Source organism: Aptenodytes forsteri, unplaced genomic scaffold (genome assembly GCF_000699145.1).
Source record: "Aptenodytes forsteri isolate BGI_AS27 unplaced genomic scaffold, ASM69914v1 Scaffold68, whole genome shotgun sequence".
Lineage (NCBI taxonomy): Eukaryota > Metazoa > Chordata > Aves > Sphenisciformes > Spheniscidae > Aptenodytes > Aptenodytes forsteri.
This window is the reverse complement of record NW_008795382.1, coordinates 1300982-1328586: the sequence shown is the minus strand read 5'-3', so window position 1 is coordinate 1328586 and position 27605 is coordinate 1300982. Positions and strand designations below refer to the sequence as shown.

At 37.8% G+C, this 27605-nt stretch overlaps 1 protein-coding gene across 1 annotated transcript in view; it reads right to left on the bottom strand.

The window, feature by feature from the left end:
* The window catches only part of TTLL11 (tubulin tyrosine ligase like 11), a 47414-nt gene that overhangs the window by 1647 nt on the left and 18162 nt on the right, over positions 1 to 27605 (bottom strand). Inside the window, exons 6-7 of the mRNA XM_009280607.1 lie at positions 9363 to 9620; positions 6696 to 6802 (exon numbers count right to left, since the gene is read on the bottom strand). Of these exons, the coding sequence (XP_009278882.1) occupies positions 6696 to 6802; positions 9363 to 9620 (365 nt within the window). The remainder of the gene's footprint in view (positions 1 to 6695; positions 6803 to 9362; positions 9621 to 27605) is intronic.

Below are 27605 nucleotides of genomic sequence, written 5' to 3'. Positions count from 1 at the left end.
CGTGGTTTTCTATACACTTGGGATGAAAGCACAGTTTGTCACGTGAGGTGTGCTGTAGGTCCAACAGAGAGGTAAATAAATAGCCATGGCCAGGATCATTATTTGAGAATGGGAGCTTGCGGTAGACTTTCTGAAGAGCATAAATAAAAAAAGATGAAATAAATAATTGTGACCATCAGATAAAGGAATGCAAGAGTCTGTCTCTCCCCCTGCAGTACACATATGTGTCTAGGGATTAATTCTCAGTTCTGTCCTGGTGAATTAGCACCGTTAATAGCGATGATTTCTATAATCTGCAAATTTAGTAGCTGTGGCCGTGCGATTCAGGAGGGGTGTATGTGCAGCTGGTGTAAGGTGAAGTCCATCCGTCTGACAAGGAACTACTGCACTTCGGCGCTCCACGATCCCGCGGCCACAAACCAGGCGCTTTTCATCCAGGGCAGCCAGATGATACTCACAAAAATCAATTAGCGACTTCACTTGCTCGTGAAGTGGGAGGGACTTGTATTTTTTCTGAGCCAGGCAAAAGAAAGCTTCGACAAAGGCTTGCAAACACATTCCTGCAAGAAAAAGGTGTTTATAGGAGATTCAGAGCCCAGTGTTCTCTAGTAAACCGCATTCTTTCAACATACATCCAGGGCAGCCAGATGATACTCACAAAAATCAATTGGCGACTTCACTTGCTCGTGAAGTGGGAGGGACTTGTATTTTTTCTGAGCCAGGCAAAAGAAAGCTTCGACAAAGGCTTGCAAACACATTCCTGCAAGAAAAAGGTGTTTATAGGAGATTCAGAGCCCAGTGTTCTCTAGTAAACCGCGTTCTTTCAACATAATATCTCTTGCTTCTTTAGCACCAAGGTCAAATGTGTACATGCTGGGTGTGGACACATACAATCATGTTAGTGAACATCTTTTAATTTAAACAGCAGCCATCTAGAATGCTCAACAGGAAAAGAAATTGCCTGTCCTTCAAAAACCAAAAGACAAGATTTTATTTGTATGTAACACGCACATGAGCTCATTTAGCGTTTCAGTACAGGGTAAGCCCAGGCTGGGTTACAGACGGGTGATACTCCCTATCACTGCGGCTACTTCTGGTTTTACAGACAGCAGCCTGACCAGCAGCCGGGCATCCAGAGGCAAACTGGTACAGCAACAACCCATTTTAAGATACTGTACAATTAAATTCATGTAATATCAGGCTTGATTTCTGCTGCCTCAAATATTAAGTTGACACCAAATCAGACACACAGTAACATACTGAGCTTCAAGGAAAACAATCCACCTGGAGAGAAAAACAAGTTTGTATTGGCAACTGAACTGGGTCATTTAAACCTTGTATTTTTAGAAACGGACCTAAAACAAAAGTTCAAATGTAGAACTACCGAAACCGTATGGCATTTCAGTCTCTAGCACTATAAAGATAACCCCATTACCAAGTATCACCTTATCGCAGAAGTGAGTTTATGTGAAGTGTTGCTTTCTCTCTGCGAAGACTGTACTAGGTATGAATCCTTAGCCTTCCTTTTGAAGGCAGAGAGGCCATCTTTTCAGCCATACCCAGTAGCTCTACAATAGTAGTTTTGTTTCAGCTGAGTGAAAAACAAAGAGTTGAAGTGTGTACGAAGGGAAAGTGGTGCAGTGCCAAAAAATTTCTCTGCTATAATAAAACTCTGCTCTGCCCCTTCACAAACAGAAGTACCCCGCAGAAACCACATGCTGCGGAACGGACTCTTCAGGTGTTGTTTGAACACATCTTACTAATAACACATTACCACAGCCAATGGAAAGAGGGGCTGCATACTAACGCTAATTATTGTATTTAAAACCTTGAAGTAATACCTACTTTAATTCTTAATTAAGAAGCCAGACCACAATCGGTTTTGCAGAATGCCAGCAACAAGGAACAGTTATAGCTGCTTTGTGCTTTAGCTGGCTCTCCCAGTTTGAACATACACTTAAGAAGATTATTTTAGGATGAGATATTGAAAGGTTTGGGTTTTTTTAACAATGTTGGCTTATTGATGCTGCAGGAAAGGCACCTTTTCAAAGTATTACAATTACATTCTGAAGTATAATTTCTCTCAACTAAGACTGCGGCTGGGGTCCCTTACGATCTTGGCTGTAAAGTGGCTTGCAAAGGAATTGTTGGGTTATCTGAAAGCAGCAGCTGCCAGCTCAGTAAATTATTTCATCAGCCACGGTGAGCTGCAGGCAGGGAAAGCACCTTTGGTAGCATACACACTTTCTCCCCTGTAAGTGACACTCACGTGAAGCATTTAATGAAAAAAGTTAGAAGCTGCTGTTTTACAACAGCAGCAATAGTTACTGTATTGGTTACAGCTGAGAGTGGGCCAAACACAAAGCCAACAGAAATGGTTGGGTTTTTGTGTTTTAACACCTAGAAAACATCTGGTTCGTTGCAACTCTCAACAAATCTCTTAATTTCTGAGAGCCTGGAGATTCACTTGCATTTCTATTATTTTTGCTAGTGAAAGTCTATCAGCTAACCACATAAATGACTTATACCCACACTGAAATGCTAAATGCTGAGACTCAAATTTTACATGCCTGTGAAACTAAGGTGACCCTAACCTACCTAAAGTAGTACGGGAGTTCACATATAAAGAACCATTCTATCTCCACTGCACTAGACTGTCATTTTCTCCCTTCTAATCTTAGATTTGGATTTATTCCTTCTACCAGCCATGTGAACAGTCTATTTTACTTATTCTCCTTTTGCCTTATCTGACTTCATCTACACAGACTCTGGAGGATATTATAGGATACTTATGTTCAAGCAAAACAAAATAATACTTACCTATTTCATACAAACAAAAACTTCATTAACATTTCTGAAGCAAGTTCAAATATTCAAAAAAAGGTTACATACAAATAATTTTACAAATTTCAATTAATAATTGTAAAATTATTTGGTCAATTTCTATGACCACACTAGAAATTATTAGTGTGGTCATACCTGACCACACTCTCACAAATTATTGTGTGTATCACTGATTCTTGATGTTTACGCAGGAAAGAACTACAGATGTATTTTAAAGGTGTGGGAATATTCAAAAAAAGGTTACATACAAATAATTTTACAAATTTCAATTAATAATTGTAAAATTATTTGGTCAATTTCTATGACCACACTAGAAATTATTAGTGTGGTCATACCTGACCACACTCTCACAAATTATTGTGTGTATCACTGATTCTTGATGTTTACGCAGGAAAGAACTACAGATGTATTTTAGAGGTGTGGGATAACAAATAAAGTCAGTCTCAACTTGGAGACTTTTGATTCTTCTGCTATTTTAGCATTTTTAAAAAAAGATGCAGGAGTATATACATTGATGTCCATGTTCAGTTTCTTATATAAAAATATATTTTGAACCAATTTCTGGGAAGATGCCAGCTGCAGCTGTGACCAGCATGCTAGTTTATACCAGCGGCATCAAGGTGGATTTCTTTCTCCCACACTGATTGAAATGGATCCCTGACAATCCTCCTTGACAGCCACGAGGAGCAGTGGTATAAAACCTTCCAGAATACTCCAGCTGCTGTTTCCCTGCTATAAATGGCTCAAAAAAAGTTATGTCAAGAACAACTTCTTGTTGTTGAGATGGGAATATTAGCGCAATTGAAATTATTCACATTTTACAAAAGCGATGGAAAAGTTGCCAAATTTATGGGCTTAAGTTCACATAGAAATGTCATAGCAATTTTAGAAATTAAGTTATATATTAAATGGTGTATTTAGGTGATTAATATAACAAGAAAATAATCCCTGAACTCTGCTTTGATATAGATTACTGTCTCAGATCTAAAAACCATGACCAAAGCAGATGGGGATGTAATTCTCTACTGAAGGCTAGGTTGGCTGTTTGTTCCTCTAGCAAATTATACAAGGTTTTCTTCTGTTTATTCATTTTCAACAGGTTTTCTTCATAAACGTCAATAACAAACTCACCAACTCATTGTGAACACCTTACAAAATTATATCTAACATATATGGATCAGGTGCTCATGAAGCTTTTAAAAATGCCTTATGCAAATATGATTTCTTTAACCAGAGAAACACTCTTTGTTCTTAATTATTTCACCGAGAACTGCAAACCTTCCTTCTCACTAATAAGGCTGAGCACATAATAGGAATGTAGATGTTCTGGAACTTTCCAAAGTGTCTCACCTTCTGACCGAAGAACTGAACACCCTATTTCTGTTATTAACCTACCACTTTTTGCAGAGGACAGATTCTCAGGCTATACAGCCTAGAAACCTGCTAGTGCACACCCCCAAGCAAACCTAAGAACACAGGAAAAGACAACAGATGCAGACTGATTGTTTGAAGCAAAAATGCTTGAAGACCAACTTTTACAAACATATTTTTACAAATATTTGCCTCGCACATAGGGATCTTGGACAAGTAACAAGACTTAAAACTGAAAACACCACATTTTTAAAGCAAAGACTGAACATCATAGCTGGGCTGCACAGTAGGGATTTTTAGTAGATCTGGGCTCCTCATGCAATGCTCTGCTGCCCTAGTGACATCTACCATATGAACATCTCAATAATATTTCAGAAATATTTATGAAGCAAATATATTTGCTTTAAAAACCTAAGTCCCTAAGATAGTCAACAGAAGAAACCCATTACTGATGTTTAGTAATCACCTATTCTCACAAGCAAGTAATCTTCTTTAGCAACCTCAGGTAAACATGCAAATGCAATTTGTATTAAGTAGCAGAAAATGGAGCATCCTGGTGTTATCTCCAGCATCTGGTACTGCCAGGGTCTTTAATGCTGCAGCAATAGTGTGCTACCGCTTAGGAAAAAATTGTATATTCAAACATTTAGAAAAACTAGGTTTGAAGAGTTTTTTTGTTGAGAGAAATCTTTTCTAAATTTCAACACAGAAAATATTTACATCAGAAAGTTATCTCACTGATCTGCACATACAAAGTCAGCTCTGGGGTCCAAGGATTATCCGCGTGGATCCAAAGCTATTATAACCATTTCTCACTGTGGGGCAAGTAATTACATCTAAGAACGCCTACCCTTTAGCGTGAGCAGAAGATAACAGCCAAACTCACGAAAGAAAACACTGACATTTCAATTAGTTTGTTTTCCTTTGAAAGTCATTTATGAAAAATCTGTCTTATAAGCCCAAGAAGTAAATGTGGGTGAACTCTACCATGGGTACAGGTAAACTGAAGACAGTTTGTAACTTCAGCCTGAACAGTGTGATTTATACAGTCGGGATTCGGGCAGTCGGAGAGCTCTGTTTTTTCAGATGAAACTGATTTTCATCTTTATGTGTAAATCTAGAAAAAATAACCAAACAATGTAATAAAATTTTAAACAGAAAACCAAAGACATGGATGGAATGCTCCCTCTGGCCTGCTTATTAAATTGTGAGGGATTTCTTGTAATAGCTTAATATTCTAAATGCAGTTCTGTAATAGGAGAGTATTTATATTCATTTTTGCAACCACTCAACTGCACTATCAAGAAGATATGTGATGGTAACACAGTAAATCACCAAAGAAGCTGGGAATAAGATCACACAGATTAATAAACATTTTCCTTTTGGCTTTAAAACTGTAGAAAATCCTTACTGCTGTTTAGCAAACAACTTCCCATAGCCTCTGTTCTTGGCTAACATCTTTAAGTGCTGTATTTTAATTTAAATGCATATTCCTAAGTTAGAAATAAATAATTTAGATGAATGACTTGTAATGTTTCTCCCAGAGGCTGTCCAACGGAAAGGACACTGAGTGGCACGCTGTGGTACGGACCTGGCCCCTCCTGCAGACGGTGCCTCTGACCAACTAAAGGAAAGACGTCACAGGACAAGTGAATCCTTGTTGGGGTAGATGAATTTCTTATAAAAGTCTTTCAGCCGTTCCAAGTACACTCTTACACTGAGCATTGCAATCCAAGTTGCATGTAGAAATGTTTAAAAGTGACTTAACTGACTCATGCTCCTATATGAACGAACAGGAGCACAATTTCCAGTAAGGGGTGCTTGTAGCAAAAAGCACTGCTACTCATCCTTAGTAAGAGCCTATTTAATAGCTGAGCACTGTGCGAGTTTGTGCAGAAACCTATTGCCCTTCCCTTACCTGTCACAAAGACAATGAAGATGAAAAAAGGGAGTATACTGTTGGGTGGGGGGCACGTGTGGGAAAGGAAAAGGAATACAGGTAGTTTTGTTCGTCCCCAAAGTAACCTTTTTGGGGAACAGAATTAAATTAAAAAGAGAAGTTATGTGTATATTTCTACCTCCCGCATAGCTTTTTGTTTGGTCGGTTTTTGCTAGACCATGTAAGCTACACTAATATGGACGTACCTTCTTACAGTGTAATTAAGTTGGAGGTTCCACAGGGAATGTTTTTAAATGCTTCTCTGCAAACAGCAACAAGAATTATGAATGCAAAATTGCAACCATAAAAAGGGGCTTGCAGAAGACTTGTTCCGATACATAAATTGAAAACTAAGAGTGATCTATTCTATAGATAAAGGGAAACTGCCATGGAACTAAACAGAAGAATTTGTTGTACATGTACACGCCTCAGATGTACATGCCTTGCTCACAGTATTTTTACTGAATGTTTGAGGTGTGCTTGAGCTACCAAAACTACAAAAAACCAGCTTCCATAGCCTTCAAATACAAAATAGTGTTACCTGATTCTTTGTGGTCGATTCCCATGCTGTTCCACCTTCTTGTGATATCAATATATAAGATATCTACAGAAGCCATTGAAAAATTGCTGTTACTCAGTTTGCAGTTTCTGTTAAAAATAGACAAAATAAAGAAAAAATTCTGATTACATCCAAACTTCCAAGTTAGGAAAAATTCTGCAAGGGCAACTGAGAGAACATTGGGAGAAAAGTTTACCCATGTCATACTTACACATCCACTGTAACATGCTTAGTCTAATACAACACATACAGCAGACAGCAAACAAACCACTGTTCATTAAGTGTATGTATCCGAAATGGTAAAGGCCCCGAATTTTTCACGTGCAGAACATCCCGTGTATGTACCTAGTCCTGCTGCCTGTTCAGATCATGCAGGCACCACCTCTGCCAGAAGGGGCTCTGGGCAGGAGGAATGGCCCACTTCGATGCATGCATCTAAATCCGATTTGCACGTGCAATCTCATGTCAATGTCTAGCCACAAAAGGCAGCAGGTCAGGTTACAGATTAACTGGTTTATTTTGGTTTTGCAACAAAGCAGTAAAAAAAAAAAAAGAAAACCCTGAATATTTCAATTAAAAATACGAGTAGACCGTTACACACAGCTTTCTCCCAGGCTATTGCTAGTACTCTTTCTGAGGCCGTAACAGAATGGAATCAACTGTGAAACATTGTGAAACCCAACACACATCTGCACAGACTATCTATCTACATGAGGCAGAGTCTGCACAGAGAATACTCTTCTATTTGACTGACTGATCCTGTTTGAAAAAGGTTGGAGGAAAGCTTTCAGGCACGGAATTACTTCTTCGTGCCTGAACACTAAACAGATTTACCCTGTGCATTACTGAACACTGCATGGAAAACAGCAGCATCTCTGGATGCATCTCGGGCATTTGGTGATAAGCACATGTAGGAGATCTGACACTTGTGTGGTCTGAGCCTGCAGTGTAGTGTTGATCAGTATATAAGAATTAGCCATCTGTCCAGGATTTCCAGATGTCTGGCAGCCTGGCTGGAACTAGGGCACATACCAAAGAGCTGGCCAAAATTTCTAGCCAGAAAAGAAAACAACCCACCAAAACCCCCCAAAAAACCCCAACCAAAAAAAAAACCCCAACCACTGGCCAAAATTTCTAGCCAGAAAAGAAAAAAAAACCCACCAAAACCCCCAAAAAAACCCCAACCAAAAAAAAACCCAACCAAAAAAACCGGATAATTTAAAAGAATCTTACTCTTTGGTAGCCTAAGCACAGCTCCCTTAAAACGGAGAGTTAAGGTCTGGCCTAGACAGTGCCAAAAAAAAAAATCTTAGGCAGCATCCAAGCAAGGACTAGAGCCACGTTCGGCATTTCCCTTTTAGTTATTTTTTAGAATGAAGAAATTATTGAAGGGGAACAGATTCTGATTAGCTAAAATTTGAGTGCATAGTCTCTGCAACCACTTGCCCACATGCAAGTGCGCGCACACATGCATGTGCGCGCACACACACACAATCACACTTGTGTACCATTTTATTCTTGAAAAGTGATACAGCACACATCTTTGAAACATGACCTTATTTCTGAAATGAGTAGTAATAACAGCATTTCAGAAAAGGACCATACAGTTGGTATAGATCCTCTGGGGAAAAATAAACAAAATATTTGCCAATATTAAAACGTTTAATTTAACATGCATTAGGAAACTGCAAACACTACTTCATTGGGATATGACAATTTATTTTAATATTCTTAAAAGAAAATGTTGGCATTTATTCTGTGTTCCTCTGACAAGTGCCAAATCAAGGCTGGACTAAACAATAGAAAATACAGAACTGGAAACAATCCTGTACTGGTCTGTGGATTGAGCAGATGCTTTCAGTCGTTTTCTATATATTGTAATTTGTATAAATCAAATTATTTATATTCTTTCCTGAATGCTAAATGCAGCTGCATAGAAACAGGGTCTATATTTTAAGAGTACATCTGCTGCTGCTGCTTATTTCTTTTGTCATTGTCAATGAAAGACAGAAAATGAGATATTCGTACCATGACTAGAACAGATATATCCATAAAAAACAACGAAAAAACCTCACAAATAAGAAGCATGTGAAAAAATAAATTGAGTTCCTTGCCATTGCAAGTTGCAATTTCACAATGCAAATCCTTAGCGCACAATGCATCAGCAACTGGCATTTGGAAATCCTTTCCTGTGGCCTGGGGCAGATGGCTGTGCCCCCACTGCCAGCAGAATCCGATCTCAAGTGACCCAATTTTGGTTGTCACTTTCTCACAATTTACTAGGAACACGACATGTTGACTAAGACTGCAAATAGCGTCTCCCGAAGTATCACTGATCTGCTGTACGATGAAGACCCAGGTTCCTACTAGACACAGTTTCATAGGTCAGGTATTTTGGGAGCTTGGAATGATAAAAATGTATCTATTTTATAAAAAAATATGCAATGGTTCAATGGAACTTACGGGGAAAAGTTTCTTTAAAAAGCATTACTAAACCTACCAGCTGAAAGCGCACCACTGTTAGGGCCTGCTTTTATTCAACAAAACTTAAGATAAGCACAGGGACAGCCGTGCTACCCCGTAGGATCGGGAGTTTCTAACTTCTTGACTACGCTTTAAGCAATTCCTAAAGAAATTCACCTTACTAACCTTACAAATGTTCGGAAACCTGTTGGCCCCAACTTTGTTGTCCCTTTTACGCCAAGAAATCGGATAAACAGTGCAGCCACTCTGTCCACAAGTCGCAGATAGTTAAACTGCTTCGCGTACTTGGGAAACACTTGCTTGAGACAAAGGGAGGGGAGGCCAGCCTCCGGACTTTTGGTGGTACCGTATTCCCGCCTGTCTGCCGGCCCTGCGTCCAACAGCTCTTCGTTTGCTTCTGACACATGCTCCAAAGTCTGACACCTGTAGCACATAAAATAATTGTATCTTATGTTAACCTTATTCTTACAAGATTCAATATGCTGTCTTTCTGGATTTTTTTTTTTAAGTTATGAAACATTATGAGATCTTTACAATAGTGAAAAATCAAGAACAAATACTAAGGTTCCCTAAAGCAGAAATCATGTTACAGGAGTATTTAAAAGGATAACAAGCAGACCATTCTCTGATGCCAAACATAATGCCTATACATACGATTGACAAAGAGATGCTGCACCATTACCAGGTTAATTGTGAGAGCTACCGTTAACTCATAACTCCCCTTGAAATGGCTGGGAGCTGGGCACAATCATAACATTTTCCTGTAAGTTTTAAAATTTTTGTTTTATACTAAACCTCTCCTTTATCAAAATCTTGGGTTTACCACCCCAAGAAGGTGAGAGTGGATGCCTGGACACTGCAACACCGCGCAGTCGCCCTGAGCCTGCGCGGTTCTTTTTATATGGACCTTTGGCTATTGTACCCTAGGAAGAGGTCAGCAATTTGCTATGCAGGTATTAAACTGCATCAGATTCCAGCTGTGTACCTTCTGGGCACTGCCCAAGCTGCAGAAACAGATGGAAAACATTACCAGTGTTCAGAAATCCAGGGGATGGCTATCAATCCAGCTACAAAATTACAAAAATGAGTATTTTTTGAAAAAATGGGTGATTTTAGGACCTCAAAATTATGACAATTTAAGACATTACATTTTCCATATGACTCTTCAGCATTTTCTGAAAATCATATTCCCTTAATTTTTTTTCATCTAAAACATTCCAAAATTGAAACACTCACAATAAGTAGTTACTTCTGAAAATCTTGAACAAGGTATGCCTGCGTGATTCCCTTACAATGCTTCAAAAATATTTATAGTGCGTTCATTGATAAAGCCTGGACAGACATCAGATTGCGTTGCTCCTTTCTGCATCCCTGACCTGGAACAATCTTTTTTTTTTTTAAATTTTTTTAAAGGTTTTTTTTCCTCCCCTTCTTACTTTTCCTTGTCCTAACCAGTAATGCTCCTTAGATTACTTAATAAAGCTGAGGTAACAACAGGTTCTCAACAAATTGGGCCCCACTGAGTTAATTTTTTCTAAGATGGCAGAAGATTTTTTTTTTTAATCCATAGTTAAACATTAAAAGCCAAACATATTCCTTTCAAAAGGTCCTTACAACCTCACACAAGTAACGGGCCAACTTCTTCCACACAGACAAGGAAACACCAGATAGTCACTGCACGTTGGTGTTATCAGCATCGAATGAATAAGGTATGTAGAAAAAAGACGGGTTTCACAGAATATTTCACGGGAAATAGTTAGAGACTGTAATAATCTACTGATATTTAAACTTATTTTCTAATAATGATTAGAAGCTTTTACCTTCCCTGATAAATAAGGTACAAAAAGTACAGTAAGATATATTTGCAAAGAAGAAATTCTAATAATACATTCAGAAGCAACACAGTTTACATAAACGCATACTGGCACTACTCAGAAGAGAATTTCTGTGCAATCCCATTATTTTTTCTTCAAATCCTCTGCGCATACTGTCAAAATACATTATTTCATCTTCATTGTCATTGCCAAATTCCCTAAATAAAGCTGATCGAGATAATGATGTTCTGAAATAAATGTTACATGTTTTTTCAGCATGACATATTTTTACTTTTTTTCCACATTTGACATAACTAGGTAAAATTCAAGATTGCTATTCTCGTAAGTTCAGAAAGTCTGATAGCTGATGGTAGTTATTTGGCACACACTAAGCATATGCAGGTTTTCATTTTCTTTTCAGTCATTTTTCTAAGTACCCACCATCAAGAATAGGTGTAATCCACACTAGGTACTAAAAAAATTAGTGCTTTTGCTACATTGATCTTTTGTGTTCCTGAGCAGATTTAGTGTTCTTCAGAAAGTTCTGTTCCAGCAGAGGATAACAATCAACGCAGTTATTATCCACCCACAGCACTGTAAAAGTTAAGTCAAATCTACAGTAAATCTGTACCTTCCGACTTCGATTGCAGAAGGCAGCAGATTTCCTTAGCCCTCGTACAACCATCCTGTAGTCAGTCATCCATAACAAATATCCCCATGGGTTCGTAGCCTCTCTTTTCTACTAAATTCCCCTGAAAGACATTAATCCATTGCCACACTGTGTCCCCTTTCAGTATAGAATACTTCAAAGTTACACTTTTAACTTCTAGTGAGAGGTATGTTGAAAATAAATGTATGGCAACTGTAAGACAAAGGGCCCTTACAGGGAAAAAAAGTAACCATTGCCAAAAAAAGTTTTAGTAAGTATGAATTAAATTGCGATCTCTAATTTCTAAAAGACATTTTTGGGGCCAAGTTTTCAACCCTGCTTGAATCTGGGCTCTGAACTCATTCACACTTCCAGACGTTACCTTCAAATGGCAGCAGCTCACCATCCACTGCAGCACCTGCCCAAACCGTAACCACAGATGCGACTACTCAATGCAGAACCGAGGCTGGAAACATCTCCCTGCACGAAATGCCAGCTCCACGTTTAGTTAGATGAACTCTGAACATTAGCAGAGGTTGCAACAGTTCTTTGTAAAAAGCACCCGTGTTCAGCCTCTTCTGGTGTTTAAGCACTCGTAGCTGCCAAGCCATTGCTGCTCAGACAGGGCTGTCACGACACGATTCACAAAGCATCTGTTCTTCTAAGACTGTTGTTACAAACTTCTAAAATAATGGTGCTTCTTTTGTATCCACACTTAGATTCATCGATATTGAGCATCTGTAAATGTGATCATTTTTTGAGATAAAAGACTCTAAAAAGTCTTTACAAAATTAAAAAAAAAAAATCTTAGGTAGTGCTTTCGTAATGTTGTTCTTTGCTGCAGATAGCAAAGTAGAAAAATAATGTTATTTTTGTCTTTAGTTAAGTAAAGCTTAAAGTAATAAATTACTAGTTTTGTTCTTTCTCATGTAAGATTGGATGGTGGTTTCACCGCCATCGAGTACCCTCGGGCTGCCAAAAGAGCAAGAGTAGGTACAGCCAAGAAACAATAAGCATGCAGGCTTCTATTTTTAATCTTAAAAGGTCTGTTCATGAATTTAAAAATTCAAATCTTCAGCCAGTTGAACTAGATCTTGACCAAATGTGAAACCTTGCACTCAGCAGGAGAGAAGGTTGTGTTATTGTAACATAACTCTCATTTTAATGACACCTGGAAGCCCCGAACCTGCTCTCATTCTAAATTCAAGAGTGTTTTGGACTGTACATTATTCATTCATCATTAATGTTTTCAGTTAAAAAAAAAGCTTTACTTTAAAGATGCAAGCAGAGTTGAGGAAATTTCACTACATTTCATTTTTTACAGAAAATCCTGAAGAGACTGTTAAAGGGATCAGCTTCAGAGAAATTAATTATAGCCCCAGTGGCCTTTGGTGCCTGTGCTGCCCAGCTGCGGGAGGGAGGCTGGAGTCTTGTCCGTCCACTCCACGTTACTGAGACAGAGGTTTGCCTTGGGGAACAACGGCTCTCAGCATAGTCTTCATCTCCAAATCCGTACCTCCTTCCTGCTGAAGTAACAGTCCCTGGAACTTCTGAGGAAGTACAGTAGTTTAAAAGAGGTCTTTTTCAGCCTTTCATTTTTCAATCCCCATCCTCAAAAGAAATGTGAAATGGTCATGAAGAGAACACCCAAACCATAATGGTAAACAAATACTCTATAGACACATTACTGCTGGGAGCCACAGAAGACTGTCTCCCTGATCGAGGCAGAATGGACACAGTCAAATTATTAAACGGGACTATGTTTGGTTCGTATTAGGGTCATAGAAAATTGTGTTCGTAGGGAAAAAAAACCAAACAACTGTATTATGGTCAAAGAAAAAATATCGTTGAGTATAATAAGGCAGAGGCTCTAAATTACCGCCTAGAATTTCCTTCTTCCCCTCCTTTCTATGGAGAAAAGTCTACAGCTGCCTTTGAGGTCATGGATAAAAACTCAAAACCAGCTTCTCATTTCAAACTTTTACTGAAATAGCTCTTGAAACCATATTTCATGCTAGAAAAGTATTTTTTAAATAAAACCAGCTTTTTTGTGTGCTACTGCATGTCTCATTCCTTTCCACTTACACATCAGGAAGTCTAAAATATCAGAACAAGAAAACTTAATTCTAATCTTTATTGCCAAATCTTGTACATCCATTAAGTAAAAAAAGAGAATATACTTTTTAATTTGCTTTTACAGGTTATTGCTTTTATAAATTTTAATGATTTGTTTTCGTTCTTTAGCTTCCCCTCCTCCCCTGAGATTTCCTTGTTTCCTTTTCTAATGCAAAAGACCTTAATTGATTTGATCACATAATTTGAATTTAAGTGAAAGTTATATTTTGCACTTTTAATAAAACTAAGACTTTCCAAAACAAACCTGCACAAGAGCTTGTCCGTATCTGTAAAACTCAATTGATACATAGACTTGCCTATTCTGCACGCTCACCTTAACTGCAAGCATTTACAGACTATATTCAGAGTATAATTCCCCACTGCTACCACAGACAGTACTTCAATAAAAGTTTATTTGCTGTAGATCTATTCAACACGCTTGTATGTACCCAATCTCAATGTGGTCTCAACACAACTAATTAAGAAAAACTGCCTAGCGAGGTATATTACAGCCAGACTCGGTGTCTATAAAAACAGAATTTTACTGTGATCTGCACATTTATGCAAGGAAACAGCGCACAACATATTTTTTGCCCTAGCGCTAGATAAATTACACTCGCTTGCAATGCACCATTACATTTTCTTCTGTGTTTCACTGCCATCTGCCATCGTCACACCATAAGGGCGAGGTGGATGACATAACTCCCCAAGGGTCCTGCAATCAAAGACTGGTACGAGCATTGGCAGTGCAGCTACAAAAAGCAGAAATACAGCTCAAAGTCCAGCAACAATGAAAACGTAAGGGGGATTTTCACCTCCATTTCTACCATTAATTTATCAGTCAACTGGAAAATATAGAAGAACACATTTTTGTAATGTTACCTGTCAGAGTCAAAGTGTCACTAAAAACTCCTGTGCATGTTTGCCATCCAGTTCTTTCTTACTCCAGAAAGTGACTTCCAAGACACATCTTATATACTGTGTCATTCAGGACTTCACCTTGGGAGTCTGGGTACAACACACAGGGTTCTCACGCTTGGCCCTAGTCTCCCTGAAAACCTTGCAAAACGTCTGTGGACAAGCGCTGCACTGAAGTTGTGGGGAAGGGATCAGAAATTCCAAAATGCTGAAACAAATCTCCACAAAGAGAAACTTGCAACAGCTTTGCTCCATTAGCTCCTTTCTCACGGGATTTCCACCAGGCAAGGGGAGGAGAAGCAAGCTGAGCCCTGCACTTTAAAGCTGCTCCTTAGAATTAATTGCTCTGACTGACACAGCTGAGTCAGGCTAAATGAATGAAAGGTCAAATATAAGGTAATGCTGCTGTTGCCATACAGAATAAAAGCAAAGCTTAATTTACATACTAATGTCTGACCTCAATACATTAATTTCTCTAATTCTGCAGCTCATGACAGATCTCTCTTTAGAAATGATCAACTGTGGAGACAATATTAACTGCATCTTTAAAAAAGAATTTCAATTTTAATAAAGCTTATGGAAACAACATCTAAGACTCCTTATCTTTTATACATGATTACTAATTTATTAATGTTTCCTCCATCAATGTTTTATCCCTTTCATTCTGACCGGTCTTAATCTTTATGCAAATACAAGTTGCTAGGGGACAAACAAATTTGCAACTACTAATTAAAGGCTTCAAAATTCCCAACAGTTCGTATACTTGTACATAAAATTTAGCTGTCAAGTTCAGAGTAAAATTAGGTAAGAATTGGAATATTAGTGTTTCTAAGAATGCTCGTTTGATATATTTAACATTTAGGGCATCACTAGAAGTAAAAGTTAAGCAATTTTTGTATCAGCTGACAACTGCTTACCTATTAAAAGAAAATATTATGTTCTGGATTCTGAAGCTATAATTATTCCCTCAGCTGAGCCACTATGCTCAAAGCAAGGACTATGTTAACACAGTTAAAAGCAGAAAATATTTTGCATGACAAATCTATCTACCCATTTATCACCACATTATATGGACCTCCCAAGAAACAGATGCGTGTTTGTTACTGGAGTGTGTAGGTATGACTATGTTTGTGTGCTCATTCACAGAAGTAAATAATTTAGGAAACAGTAAGTCAAAGCCAGAACAGTGTCTTTGCATTATCAACCATTCTTGAATTTTCTTTTATGAACTAATCCCATTACTTTTATTAACACACAGAGACTTCTAGCACTCACAGTACACGATAGCAAGAAGTTTCATAGTTTGACTGCACGTTGTGTGAATAACCAGCATCTTTTGTTTTGTACCAGCCACTTGCGAGTTTCATTTGAAGAAACTGAATATTCATCTCCTCCTCACCTTCTGGCAAAGTAAAACACGTCAATAGCACTAGCATTTCCTCCTTTCAAAAGCTGCACAAAGATAAAAGTATTAAAATAACATTAAACCCCACAGAATAAGAGATTTTTGAAGTTATGTTAGAAACATTATTGCTCTTACATACAGTTTACTCAACACTTTGAGAATGCTTTGAGGCAGTCAAAGCAACCACAGTAAAGAGTCCATATTTCAAAGAGCAGAATCAATCAATCACATTAAAAATAAGGACTGATAATCAGCATGTTGTTGGCAGTCAACTAACTTCACACCATACAAAATACATCTGGAAAACACAGCAGCTACCCTGTCTCCTGGAAGCAGAAAGTGCTGAAAGCAGTTACAATTTCCATCTCTAAGAAAAAAGAATCCATAGCTCAATTAGAGAAATAAAGCAGTTAAATCACCTCACTTAGATTTTAACCTCATCATGAGCATGAGCAGGTCTAACTTGGCCTGCACCTTCAAGGCCTAATATTGCATTCACTCTGGAAGGGTGAAAGAAATGGAGCACTCTTAATTTTGTTTCTGAGAGTTGGCAAAACACATTTTAGGTGAATCCAAGGATAAATTAAAAATGCACTCCATAGCCTTGCCGTTTGCTTAACAAAACCAAAATAATTTATCAGATTCTTGAAAAAGTTAAATCGAAGCCCCTGCAGTCTGTCATCAACAATCACAGCAGCTCTCACGCACAGCATCTGCTAGTTGCAGGCTTTCCATTTTCTGTCCCATGAGTGTTATTTGTTTACCACGTATCATACTCTGTAAGCTCCGCAGACATCAGTCCCCTTTCCGAGAAAGATTTTTCACTGCCTCTTCAGCTTGGGTGGATTTATTATAAAAATAAACACTTCTCATTAAAGATTAAATAGCTTTTGAAAGAAAACAGAGGACTCTGAAAGTTTGCCGCCTTAATACATTGTTAGCGAGTGTTTCCAAGATGCAGGAACCTGACTTGCGCCACACCAAGGACACAAAGCAATGGATGAGAATATTACTGACATTTTCATATCATGTGCAGAGAAGACTAGAGCCTCCACTTCAAACTCAAAACCTAAGACAAGCTAACGTGCTGCCCTACACATTTTGTTTAGGAAGAAATGCAGTTTGTATCAAGAAACACGTCCAAGAGCCACACGGGCAACGATACACTTACTGCAATTATCAACAAGTACTATTCAAGGATTAACACTTCCCTTTCAAAGGAGATGTACAGAGCCTTTCCTCTCCGAATCGTGCATTGCTCAGAGGAGTTTCTGAAACAGGAGACGGCGCAGAGGCACGCTGTGCTCAACTTTCCACTTTTAGCCTACAGAAATACAGTCACTTCTGTTCACACCTAGATGATATCATTCAAGATGCTCTTGTCTACTTTTGTATGGAGAATGCTACAGAAATAATAGTTTCCAATATTCCATAATATAAATAAACTTTCAGATTCCATTTAAAAAAAAAAAAATCACAATATGGACAACAGCTAACACTGTTGCAGTAATCCGTAAAATATCAGAGCATAGGGAACAAGAGATTTACATCCTTCCCTTGACAACACAGCCATGGAAAGAGTTCAGAAGATGACCCAGACAGAGAAACCACTGGTTCAGAGAAACTTGAGAAGCCCAAAAGTCGAGTCATTCAGTTATCTGAAGAATTCTCCATAGTTTGGAATGGATCGTATCTGCCCTGATTAATAAGTAAGGATTTGCTCCACTATCCTTTGAAAAAATCTGTTCTCCTAGACAATTTAGGTGCTGGTGATCTTAGTATCTTCCAGATCAGAAAGGGCTTAATTTTAGGGTGTTTTAAAAAGAAACGTGTCTGAAAATAAGTGTTTAGGTTTTCAACAAGTCAGAAAGGCTGTGTTAATTCCCTTGTATTTTAAACTAAAGCTCAATCCAATAAACCATTTCAAACCTGCTATCCAACACTGTGCGATATTGTGATTAAATCTAGTTTCGTTAAACTCCTACCTTAGTAGGTGATGACAGGAATCAGTACAGCAGCACACCAGAGAGAGGAGAGACATCCTTTAGAGATACAAAGCAGATGCTGCACACCTGGGATAAACATCCAACTGGATGTAATAGTTGCACTTAACCTCTGTTTTTATTTCTATAGCACTCCCTAATACACAGTTTAAATTATTGAAGTGAAGAAATGCATTTGAGGAGTCTCACGTGCAATGTGCTGAAAAACAGTATTTCCTAATTATTAATTGAGAATTCCAACTTTCTCTTTTTAAGAATAATGGTGATATCAGTCTGCATTAGCTAATGATTTATTACTTTTAATGTAACAGAAGCAGTGAATGCTTATGCATTATGCGCCTGTCATCTATTTGGAGTGCCGCAGAAAATATGGCATTACTATAATGAAATAATGCATAAGCAATGCAAAACCTGCATCAAAGGACTTTCTTCCACTGTAGCAAAAAATTATTATAGAACAAAGATCATTAAATATGGTCCCCAATACTTTATTTTTTGTGGAGGTAGCTTTTATTATTCCTAGTGCATTTATTTGTGTTCACTATTTGCTTTTAAGGTACTTATGTGCCTCATTATTTCTCTAGAGTTTCCTTTGTTTCTTTAGAAAAGCGTGCCTTAAAAATAGTAATACAGGATACTGCAAAGGCAAACCAGTTGTAGAGCCTGATAATACATTGAAACCAACATTCAATTAGGCCACCAAGTGTCTTACAGTAGAACAGAAAAAAAACCTCTAAACCCCATGGTATTTCTTCTCATGTGGAAATTATTCTTAGAAAGCAGTCATGATTATGCTAGGGTAGAAAAAGAGCTTTACCTTGTCATCCAATGGAGCAGAAAGCAGCAGTGCAAGTGCATTTTATCAGCAGTAATCCTCCTATTAAAGCAGGTGAATTCTACATACACAAAATAACACTACTGATGCTTACACTGCTGATAAGTCATTTGGCTTTGTGCTTTCATTTTGTGGCAACTGGGTGCTAGGCAGTTTTATTGCTTTCTAATTTTTTCAGAGACTAGAGACCAATTATTACTTAAAAATAAGCCAATCATCTCTCCTGCTAAAAGATGACTAGCAGCAGAAGTTAAATTATAGAGAACATCACTGCCCCCGATACATTAATTTCTGTCACACTGTCACTGTAAAAATTTACAGCAGATATAATCTCTTTGAAGGGGGATCAAGTCATAGAAAATATGAGCCTAGTTTTAAATAGAATTTTAATTTTAATGAAAGCTTCAGGGAATGATGTTTATGCTGCTTATCTTTCATACCTGGTGATTAAGTTAATTTATACTTAATGGAAGAGGATATTTCTAATCCCCAGACAGGCTCAACATCTGTCTGTGACTATGTTTTTGGAAGCCTTAAGCTGCTTGTGATTGATGTAATAAAACCAGGATCCCGCAGAACTGACACCTGAAGGATATCTGTAGGAGGGAAAATGTTATTTTTCTGCTCAATGTCTATGCTTAAGTCAAGCCAAAATCCCAAGCACTTAATTTTGCTGTCCCTTAAAAACTTGCTTTGCACTCCCTCGCCATTATTATGTGAGTATAAACAGGGGAATAAGCAAACAGTTCTCAGATATGGTTATGATCTAATATTCATATTCATTATGTGCAGTATCTGAGAACACATAACTTTCTGATGGCCTGAATCTGATGAGAATAATAAAGCTCCTGCAAAAATCAGAGAAATAATCTCCATTTTTCCTTCACTTCTCATCCATGTCTATTTAAGACCAAATGCTAGCAAAATAAATGCTTGCATTTACCCTATAGTTACAACAGAAAAAAAAGTCTTGAAAAGTACACATCTTGCCAGGAAAAGATATCAGTTTCAACCTTGTCCCAACAAATCACAGTATTCCTGTAGAAGGAAAGAAAACAAACAAACAAAAAATTGGTATTTCCAGCTGTCACATATATCCATGTTATTTTAAAGTGATGCTCTTCCAGAGAGGAAAGTGGCTACCAGAGATTATTACAAAGCAGTCCGTCAATACTATCACACACTGGAAAAATCTACAGAAGTTCAAAGCAACACAGAATGGAGGGAGGAAGACCTGGAAGGTGAATGGAAGTCAAGCAGCAAAAGAAAAATAAAAACACAAAACTGCAGGTTTGAGTGCTTCATCTAAAACTGTTTCTGAAAAGGGGTAAGATAGTGCCAACAGTTGCCCAAGTAAGTCTCCCTGGAATAACTGGTATTTACACGTTAACCAGTAACACTGGGAACATGTTAAAGGAGTGCAGCAATATTTAAACTCCAATACTGTATCAAGTGTCTTGTAAGAATGTCTGACATGCATTATTATAATTTCCTCAGGCCTAAAACCCCCTTGTTATATTAAAAATACCTCAAAAATCTTATTATTTATATATCTTTATATTAAACTGTTAGTATAAATTATGGATTTTTCTCTCCAGTAAAGTAGGGGACCACTTTTAAAGTATTAGCGCTACAAGCTGGACCCATTTCATGGCTCTGTTCTCTGACATACTTGTTCCACAGCCGTTGACTGGGTCCATCCTGGCACAGATGACTGCCCTGATGACCGGGGAAAAGGCGGCACAGACACAGTTGCTCACTTAAAGCAAGGCTCCAGATCTAGAACAGTGAACACACATGTAATGTAGCACCATACCGTACAAAGCACGGAACACTGAATGCACTTAACTGTGTCCCAAGAAAGCCCAGCGAAGTTTGCTTTCGCAAATTAGGAATCTGCATTCAAACTCTGGCACTTTGTAGCCACTGAATTAATCTAGGGAACAATTTCCAGTTAAGTGCCCATGTGTAAAAGTCTAATTAACAGGAAATTCTTACATTTCCCTGTTCTATCAGGTTTTATCTCAGGGAATCTCTACCTTATTCACGTCTCCCTGTCTTCTACTTCTGTGGTCCCTTAAGTTGGTTTTGTTTCTCTCTCCTCCTCGTTCTCCTCTAAGGATTGTAACACAACTTACATTTTACAGGACATACTTGTTCAGAAACTACTAAGTCTCTAATCCCTCTGGTTTCGCTATTTTCTTGGAAGGAAAAAGACCCTACATCACATTTTGATATCCCACTTCAGAGGTTATTGGGGTAGAGAAAAACCTAGTGATTCTTTATTTTAAAGGGTGAAAAATAATTAAGGTCTCAGCAACTTCAGTTGCAAAAAATTAATGACTGCATGCGAAAATCAGCAAAATTAAATCTGCAATGAAAAACAGGATCCTTTCTATGTCCCTCCAAGTATCTTAACAGGTTTCCTCAAAACCCTTTAAAAGCAAAAGGGCTTTTTCAACACAAACAAACTCTTCAGACTGAAAAGAATATGATAACCTCATTCAAACAGTATTGTCTCATCCTTAGTATTTAGAAATATCTAAAAATCATGCAGAAAAAAATGGCTTCCATTAAAATTCCAATTAATGTTAGAATCGAGCTGACTTTTTTCAGTGCTCTCCCCAAATCATGCATCCAAGTCGGTGAAACCTGCCAGCTGAGACACACTTTGTAGCCAATGGAAAGTACTATCAGTTACTTCAATCCATCATAAAAAAAGAATGGAGTATATTTTGTTCAAACTAACAGTACCAAACTTGGGCTTTCGTCTTACACAGTGCAGTGAATTAACGGTTTGCATCAAATGAAAATACATAAATGATTTGTGTTATTTCTTATAACAAGGGGTAATTAGATCATTAAATTTGCTCTATAATTCACAGCTGCACCAAGATTGACAACTATTTGCTATGAGATCTCCCATTCCTAACCCTGACATCTAAATACATTGCAAATAAATAATTCTTAGAAGGCATGTGCATGTAAGAACTTTCCACTGGTATTCAGGGATATAATCCACGCCTATGCATTCATTTATTCCATTTTACCGTTACCTTAATAAAACACTGTTATGTGGCCCAGGAGCCCTACTCCACAGAAATGATTTCTTTCTTTTATTAGGAAGGTGATGTACCTTAGTATGCCCTTGGCTGATCGATTTGTTATAACATCTTCTGGGTTGCATGAAATCTTATTTTTTTAAATCAATTTGTTCGTGGGCTGTGCCATTCCTGAGAGAACATAAAGTACACACTGCAACTCAGCAGTCGCATGAAGAACTTACAAAGATGTAACTGGAAACCAAGACAAAGTATTCAAGGCTCACCCCACAGATTTCATGCAATCAAAACTATCACAGTTGGTCGTAGCTTTAGGTAGGCATGCCATCGTAACAGATTGTGAAGATGGCAAGGAGACAGGTACGAAATAAGACATTTTTATACCTTATACAAAGATACACATAGGCATGCTGTATATACAGACATATATACACAAATACACACTATATACATTACAATTTATCTTTATAGTAAATACCTGTACACTTATTTTATGAAAACTATCTGGTGGGAAGTAATTTAGTATCAGAAAGATTACAGAAAATTAGAAGTTACTGGAATTACACATTATAGACCAACTGGAAAAATTAATTTAAAAGCAGAGTTGCTTCTGTGCAGCACAAACATACATTCCAGAAGGTAAAAGGGAAAAAATGTCAAATTAAACAAACATATATCCTTAATTTTAGACAAGGCAATTAAGCTAACATTCTGAAAATCAAATTTCATTCAAGAAGTATTGAACTGCAGGTTAATAACGGAAATTGTGCCACATACAAAAGCCATGAAAAAGCTATATACTGAAGAGTGCAGCTGAATCACTACTCCTGCAGTAAGTCAAGATACCACCCAAAAACTAGATTATGTTAGCAAGCTACAGGGTAAGTAGAGGTGGAGATTATTTTGCTGATAGTAGAAACTCAGCTCAAATGATTAGCATATTGAAGTGTCAGGAAAACAACAATTTGCACTCAAGCCTAACTACTAATCACCCTCCCTGTATGAGCGTGGGAAGTCAGTGAACCCACTCGGACAGACAAGGCACGCAGATGTTGCCTCTGCCCCTACTTTAAGACAGAGAGAAAAAAAGTGTTTTTAACTTCAAAACACAACCGCTTTCTTGCATTGAAAACTAAAGAGGAAATTATAGCAAATCCAAAGAAAGAAGATGTAGTACTATCTCTTAGAAATGTACTTTAAAAAATTAAGCAGTTTTCTTAACAAAGGAAACAACTGCTCATTTTCCTCCTCTTCTTTGCGCTAGATAGGCTGCGATTAACACAATCTAGCAGAGGAAGAGAGGAGATGACATTTGTAGAATGAGTACAGAAGACAGAATAAAATTACTTTCTTTCCCTATACGAGGAACAAAATAGATTTCAATTAAATCAGTTTTATAAGCAGCAAGTTACTTCCTTATGCGGAGCGTTGCTGAACAGCCTGTTTTCTGGTTAGACAGCACGCTAAGCCATGTTCTCCTCTGCCCTGGTACTCTCTTCAGTGGATTCACTAGGCACAAATACATTTGTTCAGCTTTTACTACACGACAGTTTTTCAAGGTAAGAGTTAGTTCAGATTAATGCTCTTTGACAAAATGTATTACACTTTCAGAGCCTGATGGATGCCCAGATCACTGAGGCAGAGAAGCCCAAAACCACCTGAGCCAAGTACTGAAAGTCAGTTGGAAGTTAAGCCCTCGTTCAACACAAAAACACTAACCCTTTTCAGGCTGAAGAGATGTCAGCCTTGAAGACTACATACGAGAAGCCCTGAATGGTGGAAATAACATCTAAGAACATCAAGGACTTCTCTACCGTATTATTTTTGCAAGGCAATTCACCTCTGAGGTAAAAGCAAAAGGTGAATGGCCTTAACAACTACAGTAATTTCACTCTCTCAAAAGTACAGAGGGCTAACTCCGCAAAACACTGAAGTATGCGCTCAAGTACTTGATGAATAAGGTCAAAGTTGCTATTTGTTTTATATCCTATCCAATGTAACCTGAGCAAATTTCTGACCATGCTTAATCTGAATTTTCACTGGTTTCGGCTGAAGCTTGCCATCAGCAACGGCTGGATCCAGCAAAAATCTGTATGCAACAAAACTCCCAGGGATGCTTTGAAGTATTGCTGAGTTTATGTTAAAAAAAAAAACAAACCAACACAAAAGAAGCTTACTTTGTTAGAATTCAGTCAAAGCAGGAGCACACGCCAAAGGAGCTCCAACATTTATGCTGTCAGTTACAGAATGAGGCTTGAACAGCCACCGAGCGCCGTGAAGCCTTGCTATCAGGCTTTTTATCACGGCTCAGTGAAGTCAATGGGACTCCTCTTGCCCCAGTCATTACTGCTCCTTACGAGGGATGCAAAATACAGCGTACCTTAAGCCAGATTCTATTACCATTAAGACTTACTTATAATCTCTATTCAAACAACAGAATTCAAAGATGTATTTAGACCAACTGTCTCCACTTTTCTTCCAAAAAGCATAAAAATGAGACTAATCAGCCACCCCACTTTATTCCTGACCTCCCTTCTTCTTGGGCAAACCTTGAAGATTACAGCAACTTTTGTGGCTGCGCTACAAAGACTAGAGGAAAGTGACTTCTTCTGATAGAACCTTCCTTGTCTCTGTATTTTATCACAAAGGTTTTCTTTTCATTTAAAAATCATCGTAAGAGAAAAGAAAGCAAGACTTCTTAATGATCAACTTCAAATGTAATACAGTGTGAATATCTAAGAGATGTAATTGCTATAGCACATTTTGATATATTAGAATGTTTGGAAAGTTCAGATTTTATGGAAACGCTCTTGACAGGTCACATTGCTCGGCTTATTTTCAATCTTTCCTCTATTGCTCACTAGGAATTTTAGAGAGCAAAAAGAAAGGAGACGTCGATAAAAATGTAATTAGATTAGCTGCATCTCAAAACATTGTGATTCAAGTCTAATTGGACAAACTTGTCTCCATTTGCAATTTGATAACATAAACCCAGACTTTGGCTCACACCGGAGCTAGGGGCACCGCAGCACGCCAATTACTGCAAAAGCATACTATGGTTTTGGACCAATTAATTTCACAGTGCTGAAGAGAAAACCTTTTAAAATTCTGCAACCTATATCAATTCTTGTCCATTAAAATTTTTAAATTAACTGGGCCTGTGATCAGCTTGCTTGCTTAGTACATTCTAAGCACTTTCAGCTGTCCCTCAATATGGGGTCATTTCAAGAGATTCAAAATAAGACTGAATTCACTCTTTATGTGGCAGTTAAAATGCAGTCTTTACATTCAAGACATTAGTGCTTAGAATACACTATATGAGCAAACACAAACCAACTTGCAAAACTGGGCTATGAATAACAGCACTTTTTGCAGTGGTGAAGGTTAATGGGAATAATCATAGATTAATCTGTTGTCAAGCATGGGGTTATTTAGTGCTGTGTTTGTGTGCATTCCAATGATATTCCATAAGTTCTCTGTTTTATTAGCAAAGGACTGTAAAAATAAGAAGAAAGATGAAAATAACACCATCAAAGAATGACATTGAGAAAACCCCTTTTTTAAGTCCCAATATCCTGAGTATTCAAATAGCACACCATGCACCAAGTTGTGATACTGTACAGAAAATGCAATGACTAAGCACTCTGTATGGGAGAAAGTAAAATAACGAGATGACTAATGACAATCAGGTTGGCAAAACGTAAAGAATGCTTTGCAAACCTTAGTAACCACTAGGAATATTTACTGAAGTGTAGAATTGGACCTAGAGTCTTCCACAGAAGAAAACTGAAGCTTTTCTGTAATATTTTTATATAACAACAATAAACTGACCTCATATACTACTAAGCACAATAACAGGTCATATCCTGAACACTATAATTTAGAAAGACTGGCAACGCATGGGAGAAGCAAGGCATCATCCTCTTTTCACAGAATGAAAATGGTAGCAGAAGGAAAACGTTTTGTCTAAAGGTCACTGAGTAAACTGGCTGAATCAGGAACAGAAATTGCATCTTTTATGTCCTAGTCCAGAGTTATTTTCACAAAACCAACTTTTCCTGTAACGGTTTGATAGAGAAAGACATTGAAGTGAGTTAGTGAATTCCTACTGTATCTATGCTAGGGATATGGTTTTAGCTATTTTTGAAGAAACATTATTATTGCTTGTGTATTTACGCATTTTTAGTCAATTAAGACATTTCAGAGTACATGTGAAATAGAGCCACTTACAAACTAAAAGATCCGACCTTCTTTGTCAGCAGATTTTCTTTTCTTTTCTATGTTAGGACTGCTGTCACAGCACATTCAAATTATTTGCCACTGTTCTGCACTCAGTATTGTATTTTCTGATGTACTAAACACTCTTGCGGTGCTTTCCTCTAAGTGGCTCTTAAAACCAATGTAGAACTATTCTGTGAGTCAAGCACTACCAGATCCTTCCCTTCCCTTCATGGAGGGACATTTCACATTGGAAGTTCCACAAATGACAACAGGACCTATCCTAATCAACAGGAAAAAGGTTAAAAGCTCTTAAGGATGACGCAGATAAATAACTCGAAAAGCAGAGGGCAGAGATCAAGGCACCTATAACATTTGCTTCACAAAACTGAACACAGTAGTTGAGGCTAGTTCTTCTTGAGCAAGATGAGAAATAGCAGTAGAAATAAATACTCCCCAACTACAGAAAAACAAAGTTAACATTTCGCTAATCTGAACTGAGGTAACATTGACAAACATCACATTTAAAAGTCTCCCTCACATGTCTAACTCATCAAAAGCCGCATGGGCTAATGTAACAGACAAGAATTGATACTGAAGTTGGCAGATTGCCTGATGAAGGAATAAACCAAAAAGCCCTCTAGGAAAGAGAAAGGGTCTAATTCAATGTACTTTCAAAGGGCTTTGGCAGAATGATCCTGAATATGAATGCTGGGTCATTTTGACTGATGCAGAAAAAAAATTGTCTCAGGCTCCAAAATGAACCAGAGTAGAAAGATCAATCTCAGGAAAGCCGCACATACGAGTTTATACACTCCCGCGCAGAAATAAGGCTTGGAATGAAGAGGTGGTGCTTGAGAAGCCTTTGAATAGCTGAAAACCTGACCAGACTTCCAAGTGATAGCAAAGGCATACAGGTCAACCTAAAGCTCTAGCCGTCAGCTCAAAGTCAATTAGCAAATGGAAACCAAAATACTGATGCTAGCATAGCTAGGTTTATTACATGCTTATTTTTAGAAGCACTAAATTCACCCCATATAATGCAAAAGGCACTGACAACCCTGAGTAATGAATCCCTGTGGAATAGAATACAGTTACTCACAGAAGTGGAAACTAAGATATGTTACAACAAGACTGAAGAACAGGCATTATTTTCTGATCAGTGATAGCTGCAACACCAGTATTCTCCCATTCAGTCTCTCCATGTGTTTGTGCACTGAGTTTCTGACCCTCTTAAACCACCCCGTCACACCATCATAACCTTAGAATACGTATAGTGAGATAAACACAGTAATCAATGGCAAGAATGACTTTATCATCATCGAAGTCTAGGATAATCATACTCGAGACATCTTTGCACTGTGTATTTTCATATTTCCATTAAACATG